Genomic DNA, 18,454 nt, shown 5'->3' on the forward strand with positions numbered 1-18,454 from the left:
CGTAGATTTAAGATTTACAGGAGATTTGCCCTTTGCTTGCCACCATGTAAATTATATATGTGTGTTTAACTGTGGCTCCAGCAAAGCTGAAGGTGCTTATAGCAGACTAAGTGTTTTATTTACTTCACACTATGGAGCAGAAGCATGAGGGTGGTTGGCAGTTACAAGACTGATTATACTGTCAGGTGTTGGAGGTCAAATATGGTAGATTTACAGAACACAGGATCAGATTTTTTTGTACTCACCATACAAGGCATATGCAATTATAAATTCACTAGACTGACTGAAATTGAAAATGGAGTTCTATGGGCTGACAGTACAGAACAATCTCCACTGAGATTCCCGATGGAAATGTTTTGCGGGTCATAAATTTAGTCATAACAAGTATTGGAGAAATTGAAAATTTGACCCCTGATTCTGTCAGTAGAGGAAAAGTCAGGGGATCACCAGTGTCATCAGGATTCAAATGTCAAAAATTTCAAGTAAATCCATCTAATAGTTGCTGAGACATCTTAGTATTGACCAAAGTGGTAAAGCGACCTCCCATCAAAGCTGCCAGCTTGACTAAAATCAAACATTTATTAATGTTACAGAAACATACAAAGTAATGAGATGACCTGAGACAGAAATATATAAATTCATAATCTACTGATCTTAACAAAAAGTGTGTGATAATTTTTAAACGGTTTTGGTCCTAAAATGTTGAAGGATTGTGGCAGTAAAGTTCACGCACTGACACTTTCCGTGTTCAGCTTTTATTAGAAAAGACCACGTAGGAAGCACTAAAGAGCCATTTCTGCAGGAATATTGTTGTTTATTTTCAGCAACTTAGGGAGTAATCAGCTGTAACTGGCACTTGCATCTATCGATTACTCATTGTTTGTGAAAACTTTAATCAGCCTTAAATAAGCCAAAAGGATAAACTGATGGACCTCTTGTTTTGATGCAGGTCGTTAGTGTCTCCCCCAACACCAGGCATACAATCATGTCCATACACGAACAGACAGCTACAGGTAAAGCTGTGATTGCCAGTATTATTTGCTTTGTTTGTGTCATAGGTGTGACAATAAATCAGCATCAGGAGAGGATGTACAGTAAATATTGTTTAAAAAAAAAAAACATAATTATAGGTAAATTATTGCAGCCAGCATTGTCAGAAAAAACTGTTTGATTCACCATTTAATCATCTTATGTTATGTTTTATTATGACAGATTTCTTTTTCTTTTTGTTCTGCACAGAGTGTCTACTGTCTGGGATGCAGAAAAGAAAAATGTCATTGACTGATAAGGTGGTGCGACTACAAATATATTATCTACTGAAGTGACAAACATAGAGCACATATACAGTAGCTAATGTGTGGCACAGCTGATATTCTCAGTCATTGTGAGAATATCCAAGTTTCTCTGTTTCTCCGACAGAAGTCTCTTTAGTGTGTCAGCCTCCTCCATTTGGGCAGTTTTTAACCTCCGGCAAAACAGCACAACATTTAAAGGAGACAAGACTTTAAGTGTCAGACGAGGAAAATAATCTAATCTATCCAGCTGGTTGTAACCAGTCACGTCACATCTGGGTCTCTCTCTCTCTTTCCCCCTTTTTATTCCTGTTGCCCTATGTTCATATTGCTCTGTTTTTCACTCTTATGGACCTAAATTTTACTATCCTGTTTGAATAGAGGCAGACTTAACATTCCGGTAACACCATTAAATTTAAGAGTCAGTGTGTACACAGATTTAGTGAGAAAAGCCAGTGGGCACTAAACTGTGGAGAATGACACAGATAGAAACTTTTACTAATTCCCGCAGTATAGGGGCTCACAAAATACCCCCTGCACACACATGTGCTTTCATTCACTCGAGAAAACATGTACATCTCTTGCGGAAAATGTCCTCTTTTTCTTAATAACAAGGGACAGAGAAAGTGTGTCACATATTCTTCAAGCAGTGTTGCTGTATAATATTGTTTTTTTTCTCGGTTTGGGTACATGTATGGGTGTTGGTATTAATGTTTGTAGCTGTTTAGAGGTGGATGTGAAGTGGTGTGTCGCTGGGTGGGGGTTTGTATATTTAATCTCCTGTGTGAAGTTGATGTCCTCATGCTGAACCCACTGTATGAAATATTTACTCATAAATGGTTGGGAGGAAATTAAGGCAATTCACAAGGAGTTTCTGCTGTCGAGTAAAAAGTGTGTCAGTGTGCATTTGTGTGCGCGTGTTTTATTTGCAGTCAAACAGTGACTGACCGCGTCTGTTCAGTACTGTATGGGTTTGTGGGTACTTGTGTAAGCGTGAGTTTGTGTATGTGCATTAATGTGTGTCATCAATTTCAGTCAAAAGCAGTGGCATAGTTGAGGATTATATATACCCCATTTCCAGACGGCTACACTAATGCCCATCTCATTCACACAAGGCCCATTAGCCTATGTGTGTGTGTCTGTACGTGTGTAAATGTCTATGCCTGCAGCACCTGGTGCTGTCTGACAGTGCCTAACCTAATGGAAGTAAAGCACAGCTGTAAAACCACTGGCCTGTGCCATATATCCGCCTGCGCAAGTCTCTAGCTAACAGCTTTCACACCCCTACTTTCACACAAACACACACAGTATAGATGTGCATTCACATTTATAGGCACATACAGATTCAGACACACAAATACAGGCAGCCGTACCACAGCTAATGACTCAATAGCTTATAGAGAATCATTCAGGGAGAGATGGGGCACAGAGGGGAAGTGAAGGGGAGCGGGGGGGTTGGAGAGAGAAGGTAATGTAAAGCTCCAGCTATAATCCGTGTAAGGGAAAAGACCATCGGATGTAGCAGTCTGTCTTAAGCTGGGAGAAATTTGTTTGGTGTGTTTATATGTGCTTGTGTATGTGTGTGTGTGTGTGTGTGAGCACATATGGCTCTGATTACATTAGTTGAGCTGCTTACAGTAAAGCCAGAGGCTGACCAGCTCAGCCCGTGTGCTTTACCAACCATGAGAGGGGCTGGGAGCTTTAATCACGGGGTGGGGCTGGGCTGGGAAGAGAGGGGAAGAGAGGGGTGGGGTGAGGGTTATAGACTAGAGGAAGAGTGGAGGAGATGAGTAGTAAAAGATAGAAGGATGAAATAATTGAGGCCAAAGGACATGATGGATGAAAGGTGAAAGTTTGCACATGGGGGAGGGAAAAAATGGAAAAGTAGTTCAAAATGTCAAAGGAAAGATGGGAAAAAGGTTTAGGTAGACAGAAGAGCGGAGAGGAGTGCAAAGAGAGAGAGTGAAGGATCATGCTGTCCAACTGGAAATAAAAAGACAAGCTCTTTGCTCATTCTCTACTAATGGTGATTTAAGTATTGCTGTCAAATTGTGAAGATTGCCTGATGGGACGATTGTGTTAGGGTTAAGGTTTTATTAGAAACTGCCAAGACAAAGATTGCTGGAGAAGAAGTGAAACGTAAGTAGGGAAAAGCTCAAGTTAAAAGGAGCAGAAATAAAATAGAATATAAGTGTTAATCTGCTACATACAGACAGTAAATGAATATTTTTTTGTTATCCGCTGCCAGCAAATAGTGATCCAACTCATACCGAGTTCATGAACGCCTTTTACATTTGTTGTTTTAAACACCCGATGCCAGCTTGATCATTCCCAGGAGAAATCCTCTGGCGCACTGGAAGTGATGCGTTAAACGTTTCCATCAGCAGCAGCAGCAGCGGTTTGCTTGAAATAAATGAACAATATAGCCAGAGATGAAAAACAAATGTATTAAATGAAACTGGAAGATGCACCAGGAGAATGAGGCATGAGAAAGATGAGTGCAGAATTCAGTAAGAATTCATCAGAGCTGCTTAAGCTTTGAGTTGATGCTCTGCAGTAACTTGCAGCTCTGTCCTGTTTATTTCTCCAGTGACAAACATGATCAGTAGTTTGTAGACAGTGTGCCCCCCCCCCAGACTAGACCTAGACAAGATGAAGATATTTGTAAAAGAGAATTACTATAAAATTCCTTTTTAGCCCACTTACCTAACATACTGTCCCTGTCCATGTAAGTGATATATTGGATGCAGATGAAATGTGCTCACACTTCTTCAGCAATACTGATATTCTCATTGTAGGAAACTGAATAATTTTAATCAGAATCATTTGTCTCTTTTGTTCTCTCTCTTTCTCCTTCTGTGTGTGTGTGTGTGTGTGTGTTAGACTGATGCTCAGGGAGGAGGCACCCAGCGCTCCTCCAAAGAATATTGTGGCCAGTGGGCGGACAAACCAGTCCATCATGGTCCAGTGGCAGCCTCCACCAGAACCCCAGCTCAATGGAGTCCTCAGAGGATATGTACTCAGGTATACCTGCTCACAGAAATATACACACATGCATATTTGGCTTTACAGTATTGCCAGTGATTGGCTGGTAGGTATCCCATTAGCCAGCCATGCTAGTCACTAACTCCCCTTACCATTTTAGCCTCAGGATTTTATGTCATTTAATTAAGTAAAGAGTTATTAAAGAAAGTAAATAAAGCTGTCTGAGCTAATGTGCTTGCTGATGGTCATTCAGCAACCTCGTTAGCATACCTCTTTTGTGGAGCAGTTTAAACTCCAACAGAGGAAGTTAAATAGAAGTGAACAGTGCCACACAACTAATAAGCTGAGATAGCTTCATCCAGTTTGGATCTCTGGCTCTTTGTTCCCTCAAAGTTCAACACCGTCAAGATGGCCTGCTGTTGGTCAGATGAACCCAAGCTGAACTGAACAAGAAAAAAAGTTGTGCCAGATTTACTACTAATCACTGCAGTTCAATTGAAAATGATTGAATTTTGCTGTTTTAGGTGCTGGCCTTAAATCAGACTCCTCTGGCATAGATGTTTTTTGACAATCTAAACTAATGCTGCAGTAATTGAGCCAAGGTACTCAACAGTAATGAGGTTCGGAGGCTCAGCAGAATTATTACAGCTGCATAATTCTCTATTCTGATTGGATTAATTTTCAGTAACATTGACAGTATAACTGGACCGCTATGACACAGTTAAATGAGCTTTGAACTTGTTCAGCAAAGGGCATCAGAAATAACAACTTGTCTGGTATTATCTCTCGCAGTACATACACTTCCTCAGGTATTATGTCCTACTCACAGGCTTTTTACAGAATGTTCCTGATTGTCTGTCTTTCTGCCATGTCAAAAGAGGACAACACTTGTGAGAAATCCTTACAATCCTTACATCCCTACAATCATATGTTAGTTCTTATGAAGGCTTCTCACAAGATGTTCAAGGCCTGTTTTTCTTCTGTGTCAGAAGGCGACAGCTGTTGTTGTTGTGTCGATGTGCAAAATGATGGCTGTTATGTATTCATATGTGAGAAATATATGTACAGAAGCTACAAAGCAGGATGGATGTTTTATACAAATGACTGTGCAGAACATTGGTAGTTTAGTTACTGGTGGCCATGTCAGTGGAAAGACAACCTAAAATACATAAACATTATTTGCAGAGTGTCTGTGCGGTGGTAATAGTAGTAATCTAATCTATAGGGGAATTATATGATAAAACATATGAAGTCTACTTTAAACATTGTAAAGAAAGATTCACCTCAGTATAGAATTGTATAGTAATGTTGGAGATGTATTTTGTTTCTGGAACAAAACAATGAACTCAGAACTCAGAACTCTGTCAGTGGTGGCTGGTAACACATAACCTGTCAAAGCCATCAGTGACCATTGCTCTGCAGCAGTGTATTTGTTTGCCTTGGTTTTGTCACTTTACTGTGAAGTCTTGAAAGGTGATTTCTTTTAAATCTTGTTCACAGAAGTTTGGAGTTATTACTTTATTTTCCATGTAAGATCCATATATAATGCACAAGATTTTAAAATAAATAACTAAACATTATCATTCTGTACTTTAGAAAGTCATCAACAATTCTGATGATCAGTAATTCATTTCAGTTATTCAGCAAGGTAATTACCAAATATTCACTGGTGCCAACTTCTCAAATCTGAGGATTTGCCTCTTTCTTCTGTTTTATATAAATGTACATTAATAAATACTTTGGAGTTTTTGAACTGTTGGTCAAACCACGGTATTTTTTTTACTCCTTTAATCATTAGTTATAGCCAAGAGGAGTTAAATCGTGGATTAGGTTGTAGATATTTTCACCTCTCATCGAAGAGGCTGCTTCAGTTTTCAGTTCTTCAGTTCATTAGTTGCAGTCCTAGTATTTAGAAAACCAGTGAAAATGTAAATCACAATACATATAGAAATATTCTTTCCTTCTCGTCTTTTGCCCTCTCTGTCCTTATCACACACACTTAAACTCACACACACATTCACGCACTGACACAAGAGCTCTTTACAGATGCTCAGGCTGCCCTTGGTCTGCTGTCCTTCACTTTGATGTCTGCCTAAACTGTGACACACTGTGTGTAATCAAACTGTCATCAGCTGCCTGACATGAATTTGCATATAATTGCAGTAGAAGTTATCAGGTTATCAGGTCTTTATCTTCATTGACTGAGTTATCTGCCTCCACTTCATAAATCAGTTGGAAATAGAAACGCTCTACTGTATCATTTCAGCTTTACAGGACAGGGCTCCCACCTCTTCCTTTGGATTCTCCTTTCTCCCTCTTGTATCAGCTGGTAGATCCCCCCCCCGTCCTCTCCCAGTTTCTCTCCTCCAATCCTCTGTCAGCTGGTGACGCCCTCTCGCTTTGAGTATTTGTGTTTGTGTGTATGAGCGTGTTCCTGTGTGTGTATACAGTATGTGTGTGTGATACAGTGCTGACTCAGCCGATGAAACATTGGAATATCCCTGTTGCAGTGAATAGGTTCCATATTAAAACAGCTGACATGTGGATTATTACTCCATTTCAGCTCCATCAGATATGTACAGTACCTAAGTGGTATTACACCTCTGCGTCTAGTCGGGTCATATATCCTTTTAAGTAGACATTTATATCACATGTACTAAAGCGAAGGCCTTGAACATGCACTAATCTGAGATGTCGACCTGGTATTGAAGGTTTTTTTTTCTGACATGATTCAAATGACTTCACACAGAAAACCTTTTTTCTGACTCTCAGATGACCAATGTAAGTGACATTGAGCGAAAGTGAATTTTTTATGTATTTCAAATTGCGTATTTGGGCAGATACACTGCCTACTGGTATGATATTATATTTTTAAGCTATGTGCAAAGTAGTTCAAGGCTGGGGATGTATTTTTATGAATATGTTTTATTATATTACATTTACATCCTACGTGCCTTTGTCTAAAAGGCCTATTTTTTACAGATATCAGGAGCAATTCTGGATTTACTGTCTTGCTCAAGCACACTTTAAATGTCAGTAGGAAGAGCCAGGGATTGAACCAACAACCCCTGCTATTATTGGCCAAGCAACCTGAGCTACAGCTGTAATGTTTTTCATATGTGTGTGCATTTTTTTGTATCTTGACTTCTGCTTACTTAGTATCCCTACAAATCATCCTATTTACAACTGTGTCTGTGTGTGTTTTTAGGTACCGTCTGGCAGGGCTGCCAGGGGACTACCAGGAAAAAAACATCAGCAGCCCAGAGACCAACTACTGTCTTCTGAAAGAGCTGATCATCTGGACACAGTACCAGATCCAGGTGGCTGCCTACACTGGAGCCGGCCTGGGCGTCTACAGCAGCCCAGTCACTGAGTACACTCTGCAGGGGGGTGAGCTAAGATGCATACACACATATAATCAAACACTGGTGTTTTTACATAAACATTTTAGTAGCATTATCTACATTACTGCAGTTATTAACCTGTCTTTGCCCATCCTCTCCTTAAATCCTGTACCAAAAATGACTTCACAATGGGTCTGAGAAAATTTGGGGGCTGGAAGTGTTTTGTGGTGGTCAAGAAATCTTTGAATAAATTTATAATTAATCATTTAATGATTAATGTTGACAGTTCTTTAAGTCAAAATACCAGACAAAGACATGACTTTTCCTCTTGTGTTAGATGTAAGGTGGTTGCACAGTTAATGGATGGATGAATAGGGAGGACATTATTTCATGCTCTGTGTGAACTTGAGTAATAGACTTGAGCTGTAGATAGAAATAAAAGGATGTTCCTGGTAATTGGTATGTGCTCTTGACCTTCATTGTTAATAACAAGAAAGAGAGAGGGAGCAAATGTTCCACCCTAAATAAAGCCACTTGAAAAAAAACTGACATTTAAGTATGCTGTTACATTACGCCTCCCCATTTCTAATTTTTATGTGATTTAAAACATAAAGAAAATGTGCAGTGGGTAACAGTGCAGAGTCCTCTCTGGCACAGGGTTATATTGGTGAGTACGCAGACCATCCAGACCATCCTCACTTATTTTTACTGTTTTGGGTAGTGATCAGATGACTGAGATCAGAGTTGCCAGCAGCTGCAGTGAGGTATCTCCACAGGCAGACTTCATTTTCAGTGATAGGATGAGGAACTCAGCTTTGAGAGGAGCTAGTCGATGCAGTTCAGACTTATGTTAAAGTCATGCCCAAGGCATCCCCTCAAAGGCATAGCAGCCTCAGCCAGCTGGGAGGAGATCCTAAGGGATGACCCAGGACATGCTGGAGGGACTACATCTCCCACCTGGCCGAGGAGCTCCTTGGGCTGCTGCAGGATGAGCTACAGGGAGTTCATGGGGAAATCTGTACTGCTCTATAAACATATGATACATAATAGTGAGCTTATTGTGATAAATATAGCTACACAGAGGAACACATTTTCAACTCTTCAAATGTAAATCAATGAAGTGGTTGTGAAAGAGGGAAGAATGTCAGTGAAGATTGTAAAGGAAGACGAGAGGAAGTGGTCGTAGGGGTAAATCTCCTTTAAACACGTGCTCTTCTCTTCCTGACTTTTATTCCAACAGTAAATTATCATTATTACAGATGGGCTTAGCTGCACATACACACGCACATGTGCACATAAAACTCACAGTCATTATTACAAGAGTTCAGGACAGGTTTATAGACTCAGGAGAGGGAGTTAGGCTCATTAATTATTCTAATGTGGTTTAATGGGAGTGGCTGCGATGGATTGGACATTTTCTCTCTCCCACTATCCCTGAGAGTGCGTGGTTGAACTCAGCCTTAGACTCTGATAACATTTCTCTTTTCGCGCTCTCTCATATACAGCCATACGCGCATACTAAGTTTCCCCTGAGGACAGGAGTTTAGTGTTTTATCTGTAGCTGTGAGCTGAGAGGGGTTAGAAGCCAATCCCCAGGAGTACAGTCAGCGGGGGGGGGGCATCTTTAATATCAATAAATCTTCTGTCTCCCTCTCTGTCTTCTCATCCCTTGGTTCACTTTCCCTCACTATCTCTTGCCTTCCATTTTTCACTAGTTTTTGTTCTGGTCTCTGCTCTCTCCACTCTGTATGTTCTCCTCTCTCTGTGCATCTGTGTGTCGCCTGGCCTCTCTGGCTCAAATGTAAAATGTAAAGGGCACTCCCATCATGCAACAGTGCATTATCACTCTGTGGCTTTCTAGCATCAGCATAATCCCTTTACAGTGTAATCACCATAACATGTGCCCACAAACACACACACACATTTCACAGTTACACTCATGGACCCTCTTCCTTTTGCTGACCAGCTGATAGATTCAGTATAACATTCAAAGATTCATGTGTAGAGAAATATTCATGCACTGACACAGAGAAAGAGGAAAAATTAGGAAAATCAACGTAAGAGACAGTGGTTCAATCTTAGAATGGATGAAATCAGTCAGTCTCTAACTTGTGAGGACTAGACACCACGTTGAGCCTTTGTTTACCGTATTTACCTCCTGCCAACCTCTATTTTTTCCAAATTGAACAATAACTTACCTTTCACAGAGAACTGCTACAAAATAGACAGTATATTCCACAACTTCTATTGTTAGTCATTCACCATCATATCTCTCAACGCTCTGTCTGGATCTCTGGTAAATGATGAATGCCTTGTATGTACACAACTCAAAACAGACATTTGCAAATTATTACTCTGCTGGTTTGGTTTGACTGAAAATTCTTATTATTGAACTTTTTATTGTTGAATCTTTGAACTGAGATTAAAATTTCAACACAGAAAGTCCCAGTTTATTGTAGATTACCATAAGAACTATGCAGCCTGCGCTGCAGGGAGATACTTTGAAAAAACAAACATGATGTTGTCACACTGACATCACCAGAGGTTTTTCAGCTCCAGCTTCAGAGAGGTTAAGTCGATTTTATTTACATAGCTCAAAATAATAACAGAAGTTATCTCAGGGCTCTTTTCATATGGAGCAGGTGTAGACTGTACTCTTTATAATAGATTTACAGAGACCCAACATTCCCCCATGATCCATCACTTGGCGAGTAGCGATTAGAGCTCCTAATGAGAGACGATCTTCAGGTGGAAGATGGTAAAATCCAGTATTTTTGTAGCCCTTGGACCATACTAATGATGTAAACCCCGGGTTTGCTCTTCTCTGCTGCTTTAATTTTATCTAAAGGTTTTTAAATCTGCCTTTACTGATCCCTCCAACTCAATGGGAGCGCAATACTAAACTATTAGTTAACTATTAATACAGATCAAATGTCATCAATCATAATGTACTATGCAGAGACATCAGCTGGGTGATAAAGGTTGATGGGGCTATTTGATTAGGAGAATAATGTGGCTACAGGACTGAACCAACAAAATCCAGTGAGTGAATCTAACTTTCTGTGGCCACTGTCAGACCTCCTGAGGTCACTGACTGAAAGGCTTCATAGATTTAATTTAGGTGTCTTCATGAGCCATCATTGTTCAGAATCAGTCACTGATGGGTCAGTACCCTAATCTCACTTAGTCATTCCTAAAGGAATATGTAAAATACATAAATGCAAAATACAATAGATGGGATGAATTTTATTGAGAAATTAGGTCATTTTGCAGCAAAGAATAGAAGGGTAGGTTTGGCATTTAGCTTTTGCAAGCTTAGCAGATTTTTTTTAATTAGAAAATGAACTCGATCTTAACATGAAATATTGAAATATATGGTGCAGTATGAGATATTTAAAGCCACTAGCACCACTAAGTAAAAGTGTAGCTCTGAAAGCTGTTTATTTCTGCAGCTTAGGCCTTCCAACTCTGTTACTGTGTATGTTTTTCCAGTGTATCTAAGCACTCTTCCTCTTCCTCTTGGTGGACCCACTGCAGCTAAATATTATGTGTACTGTGTGTTTATCTGTGTGTAGTTCCCACAGCACCTCCGCAGGAAGTGGAAGTTGTAGCTATCAACTCGACCACCATCCGCTTCACATGGAACCCTCCACCTCAGCAGTTTATTAATGGCATCAACCAGGGATACAAGGTAAGCCTCTGGATGAGTGTGCATGTTATTATACTACTTACATTAGAAACTTACATACAACTGTGTTGTGTTTGAAATGTTTTTTTTTTTAATTCATGTGCAGACTCACCTGTATTTTGCATGAGAAGGTAAATTCCTTCAATTCATAAGTTAGTTGGTGATTTGTATAAACATTCATGTAGATTAAAACAGCATCTGATGTATTTTTTTGTGACAAAATACTGTTACATTATCTGTTACAATTATCCCACATCGTCAACAAAACAACACCTGCCCAGATATTAAAATCAGAAGTAATATTGAGGTCTCAAGTCCTAGACCTTCAACCCATTGGATAATTCTGAACTGAATTAAAACCAGGCTTTTCTTTGTCAATTTAGCAACAGTCAGCAGTTTAACACCTACACACAATTTAGTGAAAGACCTCTCATCAGTCTTTTAGCTCAAAGGTCGTGTTCCAGGATGCACCGTCTCGCTCCTGTTTACCCACACACTTAGCCAAGCTAAGTGTGGTGAGGTATAAAAAAGAGAGGATTAAATATACAAAAAGAAGACTGTGGTGAGAAAACAGGAGCAAGGGAGCAAAATAAGAGGCAATACATAAGAAGCTGCAAGCAGGATAATGGGGAGCATGGTGAGAGCGAAGGATTGAATAGTTTGAGTGATCTATATGTACTAGTTCTGGTATGTGATTTATTTTTTACTTCGTTGTGGCAACCAACCCCTAAGGAACTGATTAACATGACAAAGAAAACACATCACATTCTCGCTTGAGTCACTGGGTCTGCATGTCTGTGTGTGTGTGTGTGTGTGTGTGTGTGTTTTAGAGAGTGGGGATGTTGGTGTCTTTGTTGGCTGATAAATACTATATGGTTTTCCATCTGTTTGATGTGGCTGTCTGATGTTTGTCTCTGTATACCAGGCTCCACCACTCCACATCAGTGGAGCCTTTCAGTGTTGCTGCACATGTGGGTGTGCGTCTTTGGGTTGTGTTGTGCTTTTTAGGGGACAGTAGATAATGATATTAATTAAAAGAGGATATGAAGCAAAGCCTCATCTCATTTCATCCCCCCACAGATCAGTGACTATATACAATACCCTTAATAATATAGCCCAAAACTGATTGCCAGAGTGAGACCCACTTTTGGCAAGTTTCATGTCTTCTATGTACGTGTCCTTGGCTCTATCTTATGACTTACTTAAGATTTGTTGTTTTTAGAGACACTGACTTCAGTCATTGCAGAACTAATGACATTATATATCTATCAATCGATCTATCTATTTATGCTTGCTGGCTCTCATAAATTAGGTTTATTCAGAGCATACTAACAAAGAATGGAGCAATGCGGAGCAATAAAAACAGACTGCATTTTCCCTGAATACTCACAGCCCATCTTCTATATAAAAGAGTTTGTATAGAAGATATATTTACAGTTAATTATTAAGCACTAGCATACTCAGCTTACTTACCAGCCCACAATGAAGAAACCTTTATGATGTATTTTGATCCCAGACCTGAGGTAACACATGGCACAGCAGCATGCCATAGTGTACTATCCCTGCTCTGGGCCCAGTTCTCCTAAGGACAGCACTGTACCGTATGTGTTCTTCAGCACATTTTGGGTTTCCATCGCAGTCTGGTTCAGAGTGCACGTGTTTCTATAGCAACAGCAGAACCAATCTTTCCAGCACCCACCCTTTAAAAGTGGACTAGCATCAGATGCTTGAGGGTGCCAGATCAGCACTCTTTCACTGCACCCAAACTGTACTGTGCTGATAATAAATTACAATAGAAAACCTTATTTTACCATGACAGACTGGGTGCAGTGCAGCACCCTGTAGGCAGAGGGAAAAGCAGCCACTCAACTGTCTATGGGTATCACCAGCTATTTCCTAACAGCAGGGCATGACTGTTTTTGATTGGTTGATTGGTTCCTATTGCAGGTTTTTGCAGGTAACATAAATCAGTGTGTACAATGGAAGAGCATTTACAGTTATAACCCTAATGATTTTAATAAAATATATATTTGGTAACACCCTTATCCCTCTTAAAATAGGACACATTGTGAGATTGTGTTCAGTACTACTTCTCCTCTTTTCATTCAGTTGTCTCCATTAGGGCACATTTACAGTTATATTGGTTTGCCAAGTATTTTTGTATTTTTGAGGTTCATGAAACAGTACATTAACAGTTGAAGACAGTTAATGCACTGTTAATGCACAATCTGTCATTCTTCAGTGTGATAAACTAGCAAGAAGTCTCAAAGTCAAAACGTATCTCAGTTCCATACATTTCTAAATAAAAGCCTCATTGTAAAAGTATGTTGTAGAATGAAGGCTAATGGAAAACATACTGACCTTGAAGCAGTGCTGAACATCCACCATGCAGGAACTCACTAGTGTTGGCTCAGTAGCAACATCAGGAAATGACTAAACCTCTATGACCTGTGAAGTGGGACCAGCATAGTCACTTGTTTTTCCAAACAGTTCTGGATAGTTCTGTAAACCCCAGATTTACTGAATTTCAACCAATTATTCCAAACGTATTTGCTAGTGCCAGCTGTAGCAGAAGGTGTGAAGTTGTGGGCTGCCAGTGTACAATGGCATCAGGGATTTACACTTTACAGGGACAATGTGGAAAAAATAACACTGCTGTGGGTCACACATTGTATGACATCAGTAATACTGCCCATAAAAACAAGCCTCTTGCCTAATCAACAGTGTTAGTTACTGTTATCTACTGGGCAGACAGAGGAAATCACCTAGAATACGCTAAAGCTTTGAGACAGCAAGTAAGACAGTGACTACATGAGCTGTAGGACATTAGGCATACAGGTCAGAGTTTGTAGAGTTGATAAATACAGATACTGACAGCAACTTTGCTTTGCACCCTTTCTGGCAATGCAGCAATAGCAAATATATGTTAATGTACACTCACCACCAATATGCCATTAAGGAGACATTTTGAAATTATTATTTATTATCATATAAAGTCGGTTTGTGAACAAAGTTTTTTCATTGTATTTACTCACCACTTACCCATTGCACTGCTTAATTCTGATGAAAACTTGGCTCACATTTTAGCCAGTTATTTTTTTGTACTATGAATATGGGCACCATATCACAGTATTTCCCATGGCTGATCTCTCATTATGAATATGTAAGTGTATGCTCTTCACTGTTTGTTTTTGTGGCTAAAGCAATAACGCAAACCAAAATACTGTGGTTCTGAATACAAATCAAGTCTCACGATAGAGATAAATTAACCTTTCATTAGGCGTTTAGTTGGACTGATAATCAAACTTAGTGTTTGTCTTTGGATGTTGCTATGACTGATAATGGCCTGGTGGCAGAAATTTATGTTAAGTGGTACATTCATACGTAAACAAATGCTTAAATTTTAATATGTTTGGAATGCAGATAACTTGTCCTGGGAGTGAAACATGCATATTGTATTGCCATTCTGACAAATTTCTAAATAGCATTAGGCGGTTTTAATCTTTAATGACAAAAATCCCTTGGGTATCAGCCTAATTTGAAAATATTCACCATATTCCATACTGTTGAACAAATAAGTTTTGTCTCATAAATGCAGTCTGAATAATAAGATTTGGAATCAGTAGCCTGAAGCTAAATTTTGTTGAGTCAAACTAATGACTAAAAAAAAAAGGGAAATTTACAAACAAAATAACTAGGATGAAGATTTTAGATGCAGTGGTGACCTGTTGGTTTCATTAGATATTATTTGTAATCTAGTTGTCAACAAGGACCATTTTTCTCTTTTAATACAGCTGCTGGTCTGGCCAGAGCAGTCTCCAGAGGACATAATTGTAGTAACCATCACCCCAGACTACCCAGGTTCCCGCCACACAGGATTAGTCAGCGGACTCAAGAAATTCACCTGGTACTTCGGTGCCACCCTCTGCTTCACAACACCTGGAGATGGCCCCCGCAGCCCGCCCACCCTAGTGCAGACACATGAGGACAGTGAGTACATCCACACATACACACACTTCAATTTGAATAAAGAACACAACACAAAGAACTCTCTATCTCCTGTGAATGATAATGAATGTGTATTGACTTTCTCTGTGTTCAGTCCAGCTGTTTCTATTAGTGTGATACACAGCTGTGTACACAATATCTACACTCCGACATCCCCTGTTTTCTCTAAGGCTCTTACTTTAGTTTCTCTCCTTTTAAATCTCTTTGTTCTTAGTTTCCCAGTCCCCCTCCCCTCATTTTTTTCTCCACTGTGTCTTTTTAAAGGGAATTGATTCATATGTTTTCAGGCATGCTGGTATTTATAACCCACTGTTCCGTGGATAAACATAATAGCGGCCACTCCCATTTGCAAGTACACATGCACACAGTCGCACCGTCAAATAAACACAATAGCCTATAGGCAGACAGACAAGCAATTATTACCAACCAGCAATTATCGACTGGGAAAGGGATATTAGAAGGCATGTGTACACACACACAAAGACACATCACATGCGCACGCACTCACACTAATACTCACAGCCGTGGACAGGTATTGATTGGGTGCTGGCCATGTTGCGGGGTTAACGGTGGGTGTAATTCTTGCTTGATGATAGCTTTTTACGTGTGTGTGTGTGTGTGTGTGTGTGTGTGTGGTGTGGGTGTGTGTGGTGTGTGTGTGTGTGTGCGTGTGCGTGTGCGTACCTATCCAACGGTGGACTACTCATTACACACTCACCCACAGTGGTCCAGTGAGCCAGCAGGGAACATTTTGGAGGTCCACTGTTGGTCATGCTGTAAATCATGCTATCGTTATGTCTAAAACTCTGCTTTTCATTTATTTTAATTTTAGCCAAGAGGAGACCTGCAGGTGTTATAACTCATACTCAGCACTGCCTCTGCAGGCTTGAGCAGGGATTTCAATGACTTATTCACAAATGTCGTTTTTTTCACACTCATGCACAGTGTGAATGGCTTGCAGCTCTAGGCAGGCTTTCAGACTACTGGGCAGCTATTTAAGAAACTGCACACCAGAACCAGTCTCCTTAAACACTATTTTTTGTTATCTCTTTGTAAGACAGCATAGTTTCAAGCCTAATGCATGAGCAGCAGTGGTGCAGAGACACAGTGCTTTGCCAATGCAAGGTCAAATAGTAAATAATGAAATTATACTTTGTGTCTATATCTTACTGTTCTCACAGAGATTTCCTCCATGTAGCAGCCAAATGTAAGCCAGCCATGGTTTTCTCATAACGTAACCCCCTCCATAACCCCTGCCTCTATTTCCCTGGAAGCACCAGAGAAGCTATGTTTTCTGGTTGCACCACCAGTGGCTTACGGTTACAAACAAACCAACCACGCCACCAAATTCCCTTTACACTGGGAACTTCTCTGAGCACTTTTCAGTCTTTATGGGTGTTGGACTTCAAAATTCACTTAGCCTCACAAGGATCAAATTCACTTCACATAATTCACATTTCAAAACTTCTAACATAATAAGCTATCTTGTGAGACAATTTACCCTTCTTTCCTAGAGCCTTCGAATATTCACTCACTGTGAGTGCTGGTCTTCAAAATTCACTGCAGATCCTAAGGATCAAAACCAAGACCTCAAAAATCCACAGTAGTCCTCCTATTCTGTGATCTATTTGAACAGATACACTTTAGCTGTATTTCTTAGAGATTTTGACTCTCTCCTTTGGATATTGGACTCAGTGTGCTTCACAAGGATCAAACCCAAAATGCCAAAGCTACCAAACAGTCCTCATAGCCTTTGAGTCTTCCCTCTCAGCGAAGGACTTCAAAGTACAAGTTAGATTAAACCCACAACCTCAGAACCGCTGAATGGTCCCATTAGTCCAGTTCCTCTTCACTTGGCCACCATGATCTACCAAAGGTGGTCCCAACTTTTCTTTTGGACAGCACATAAAGAAAGAGAGTTAATCAGTCCTTAACTAAACAGCTCAGCATGTTAGTGGACTACTCAGAATTTCTGTGTTTTTTTTGAGGCTCAGTGAAATTTGAAGTTCAACACCCAAAGTGAAGACTCAAAGGCTCCAAGAAAAACAGCTTGTAAGTGTCTGATCAAATGGCTCAGGGTGTGAGAGGACTGTTCTGAAATTTTGAGGTTGTGGGTTTAACACTTGGTTAATTTTGAAGTCCAACACCGAGATGAAAGACTAAAGGACTCTTAAGAAATTGAGCTCAGGTGTCTCTGACTAAATAACTCTGTGTGTTGAGGGATTGCTTGGAAGTTCTCAGGATTGGGATTCAATCCTTTTTAGGCTCAGTGAATTTTCAACACCTAAAAGTGAAGACTGAGAGAGAAGCTCCCAGTGAAATCAGGAGTGTGTTTTGTTTGCTTGCAAGTGCTCTCTCATCAGTTTTTAAAAGAAAATTATAAAACCAGTTTTGTAGTTTGTTATAAAAGCTTACATAAACATTTTGTATTTCTTTTTTGTTTTTTCAAAATTACTATAAATAGTGGACTGGTTGGCATCAGTCCACTGTTGGTAAGGTAGGATAGGAGTTGTGTGTGTGTGTGTGTGTGTGTGTTTGTGTGTGTGCGTGCGTGCATGTATGTGTGTGAGAGTGTTATTGAATGTCTCAGATGAATAGCTTAATCGCTCCGCAGGGAGAGGGGTTAGAGAGCCATGGATGAAATGAGAAACGACAGGCATGCGTGCACCTGAGTGTGTGTGTGTGTGTGTGTGTGTGTGTGTGTGCGTGTGTGTGTGTGTGTGTGTGTGTGTGTGGTCAATGCAGATGTGATTAGGAGGTGGTGGGTGAAGCTGAAGAGCAGCAGGTAATACGCTGCACAGACTAGAGGTGTGTGTGTGTGTGTGTGTTTGCGTGCAGGGAAGATTTTTTAAATTTGAAATTTTCCGAGATAAGATTACTGTTGAAATAATCCAAATATAACCAGTATTATCTGATTTATGTCCTTTTTCAGCACCTGGAGCCGTTCGCCACCTGAGCTTCACTGAAATCTTAGACACGTCACTCAGAGTCAGCTGGAAAGAGCCTGAAGACAAGAATGGCATCATTATTGGTAAGAGCATTACAACTGTATAACTACTAGAATGTCTCAAAACTATGAACAGTCACTCAGGTTGAATTAGTGTTTTCTTACCAGAAAGTAAAACACACAATGAATA

General features: G+C 40.0%; 1 protein-coding gene across 2 annotated transcripts in view; it reads left to right on the plus strand.

Annotated features, from left to right (window-relative positions):
* sdk1b (sidekick cell adhesion molecule 1b) overlaps positions 1 to 18,454 on the plus strand; it is a 218,953-nt gene that overhangs the window by 154,068 nt on the left and 46,431 nt on the right. For both annotated transcript variants that reach the window (XM_018684437.2, XM_018684438.2), the window contains 5 exons: positions 4,176 to 4,316; positions 7,486 to 7,667; positions 11,197 to 11,312; positions 15,104 to 15,299; positions 18,250 to 18,348. In XM_018684437.2, coding sequence (XP_018539953.1) covers positions 4,176 to 4,316; positions 7,486 to 7,667; positions 11,197 to 11,312; positions 15,104 to 15,299; positions 18,250 to 18,348 — 734 coding nt within the window. The remainder of the gene's footprint in view (positions 1 to 4,175; positions 4,317 to 7,485; positions 7,668 to 11,196; positions 11,313 to 15,103; positions 15,300 to 18,249; positions 18,349 to 18,454) is intronic.

This window comes from Lates calcarifer, linkage group LG5 (genome assembly GCF_001640805.2).
Source record: "Lates calcarifer isolate ASB-BC8 linkage group LG5, TLL_Latcal_v3, whole genome shotgun sequence".
NCBI classification, from domain to species: Eukaryota; Metazoa; Chordata; class Actinopteri; family Centropomidae; genus Lates; species Lates calcarifer.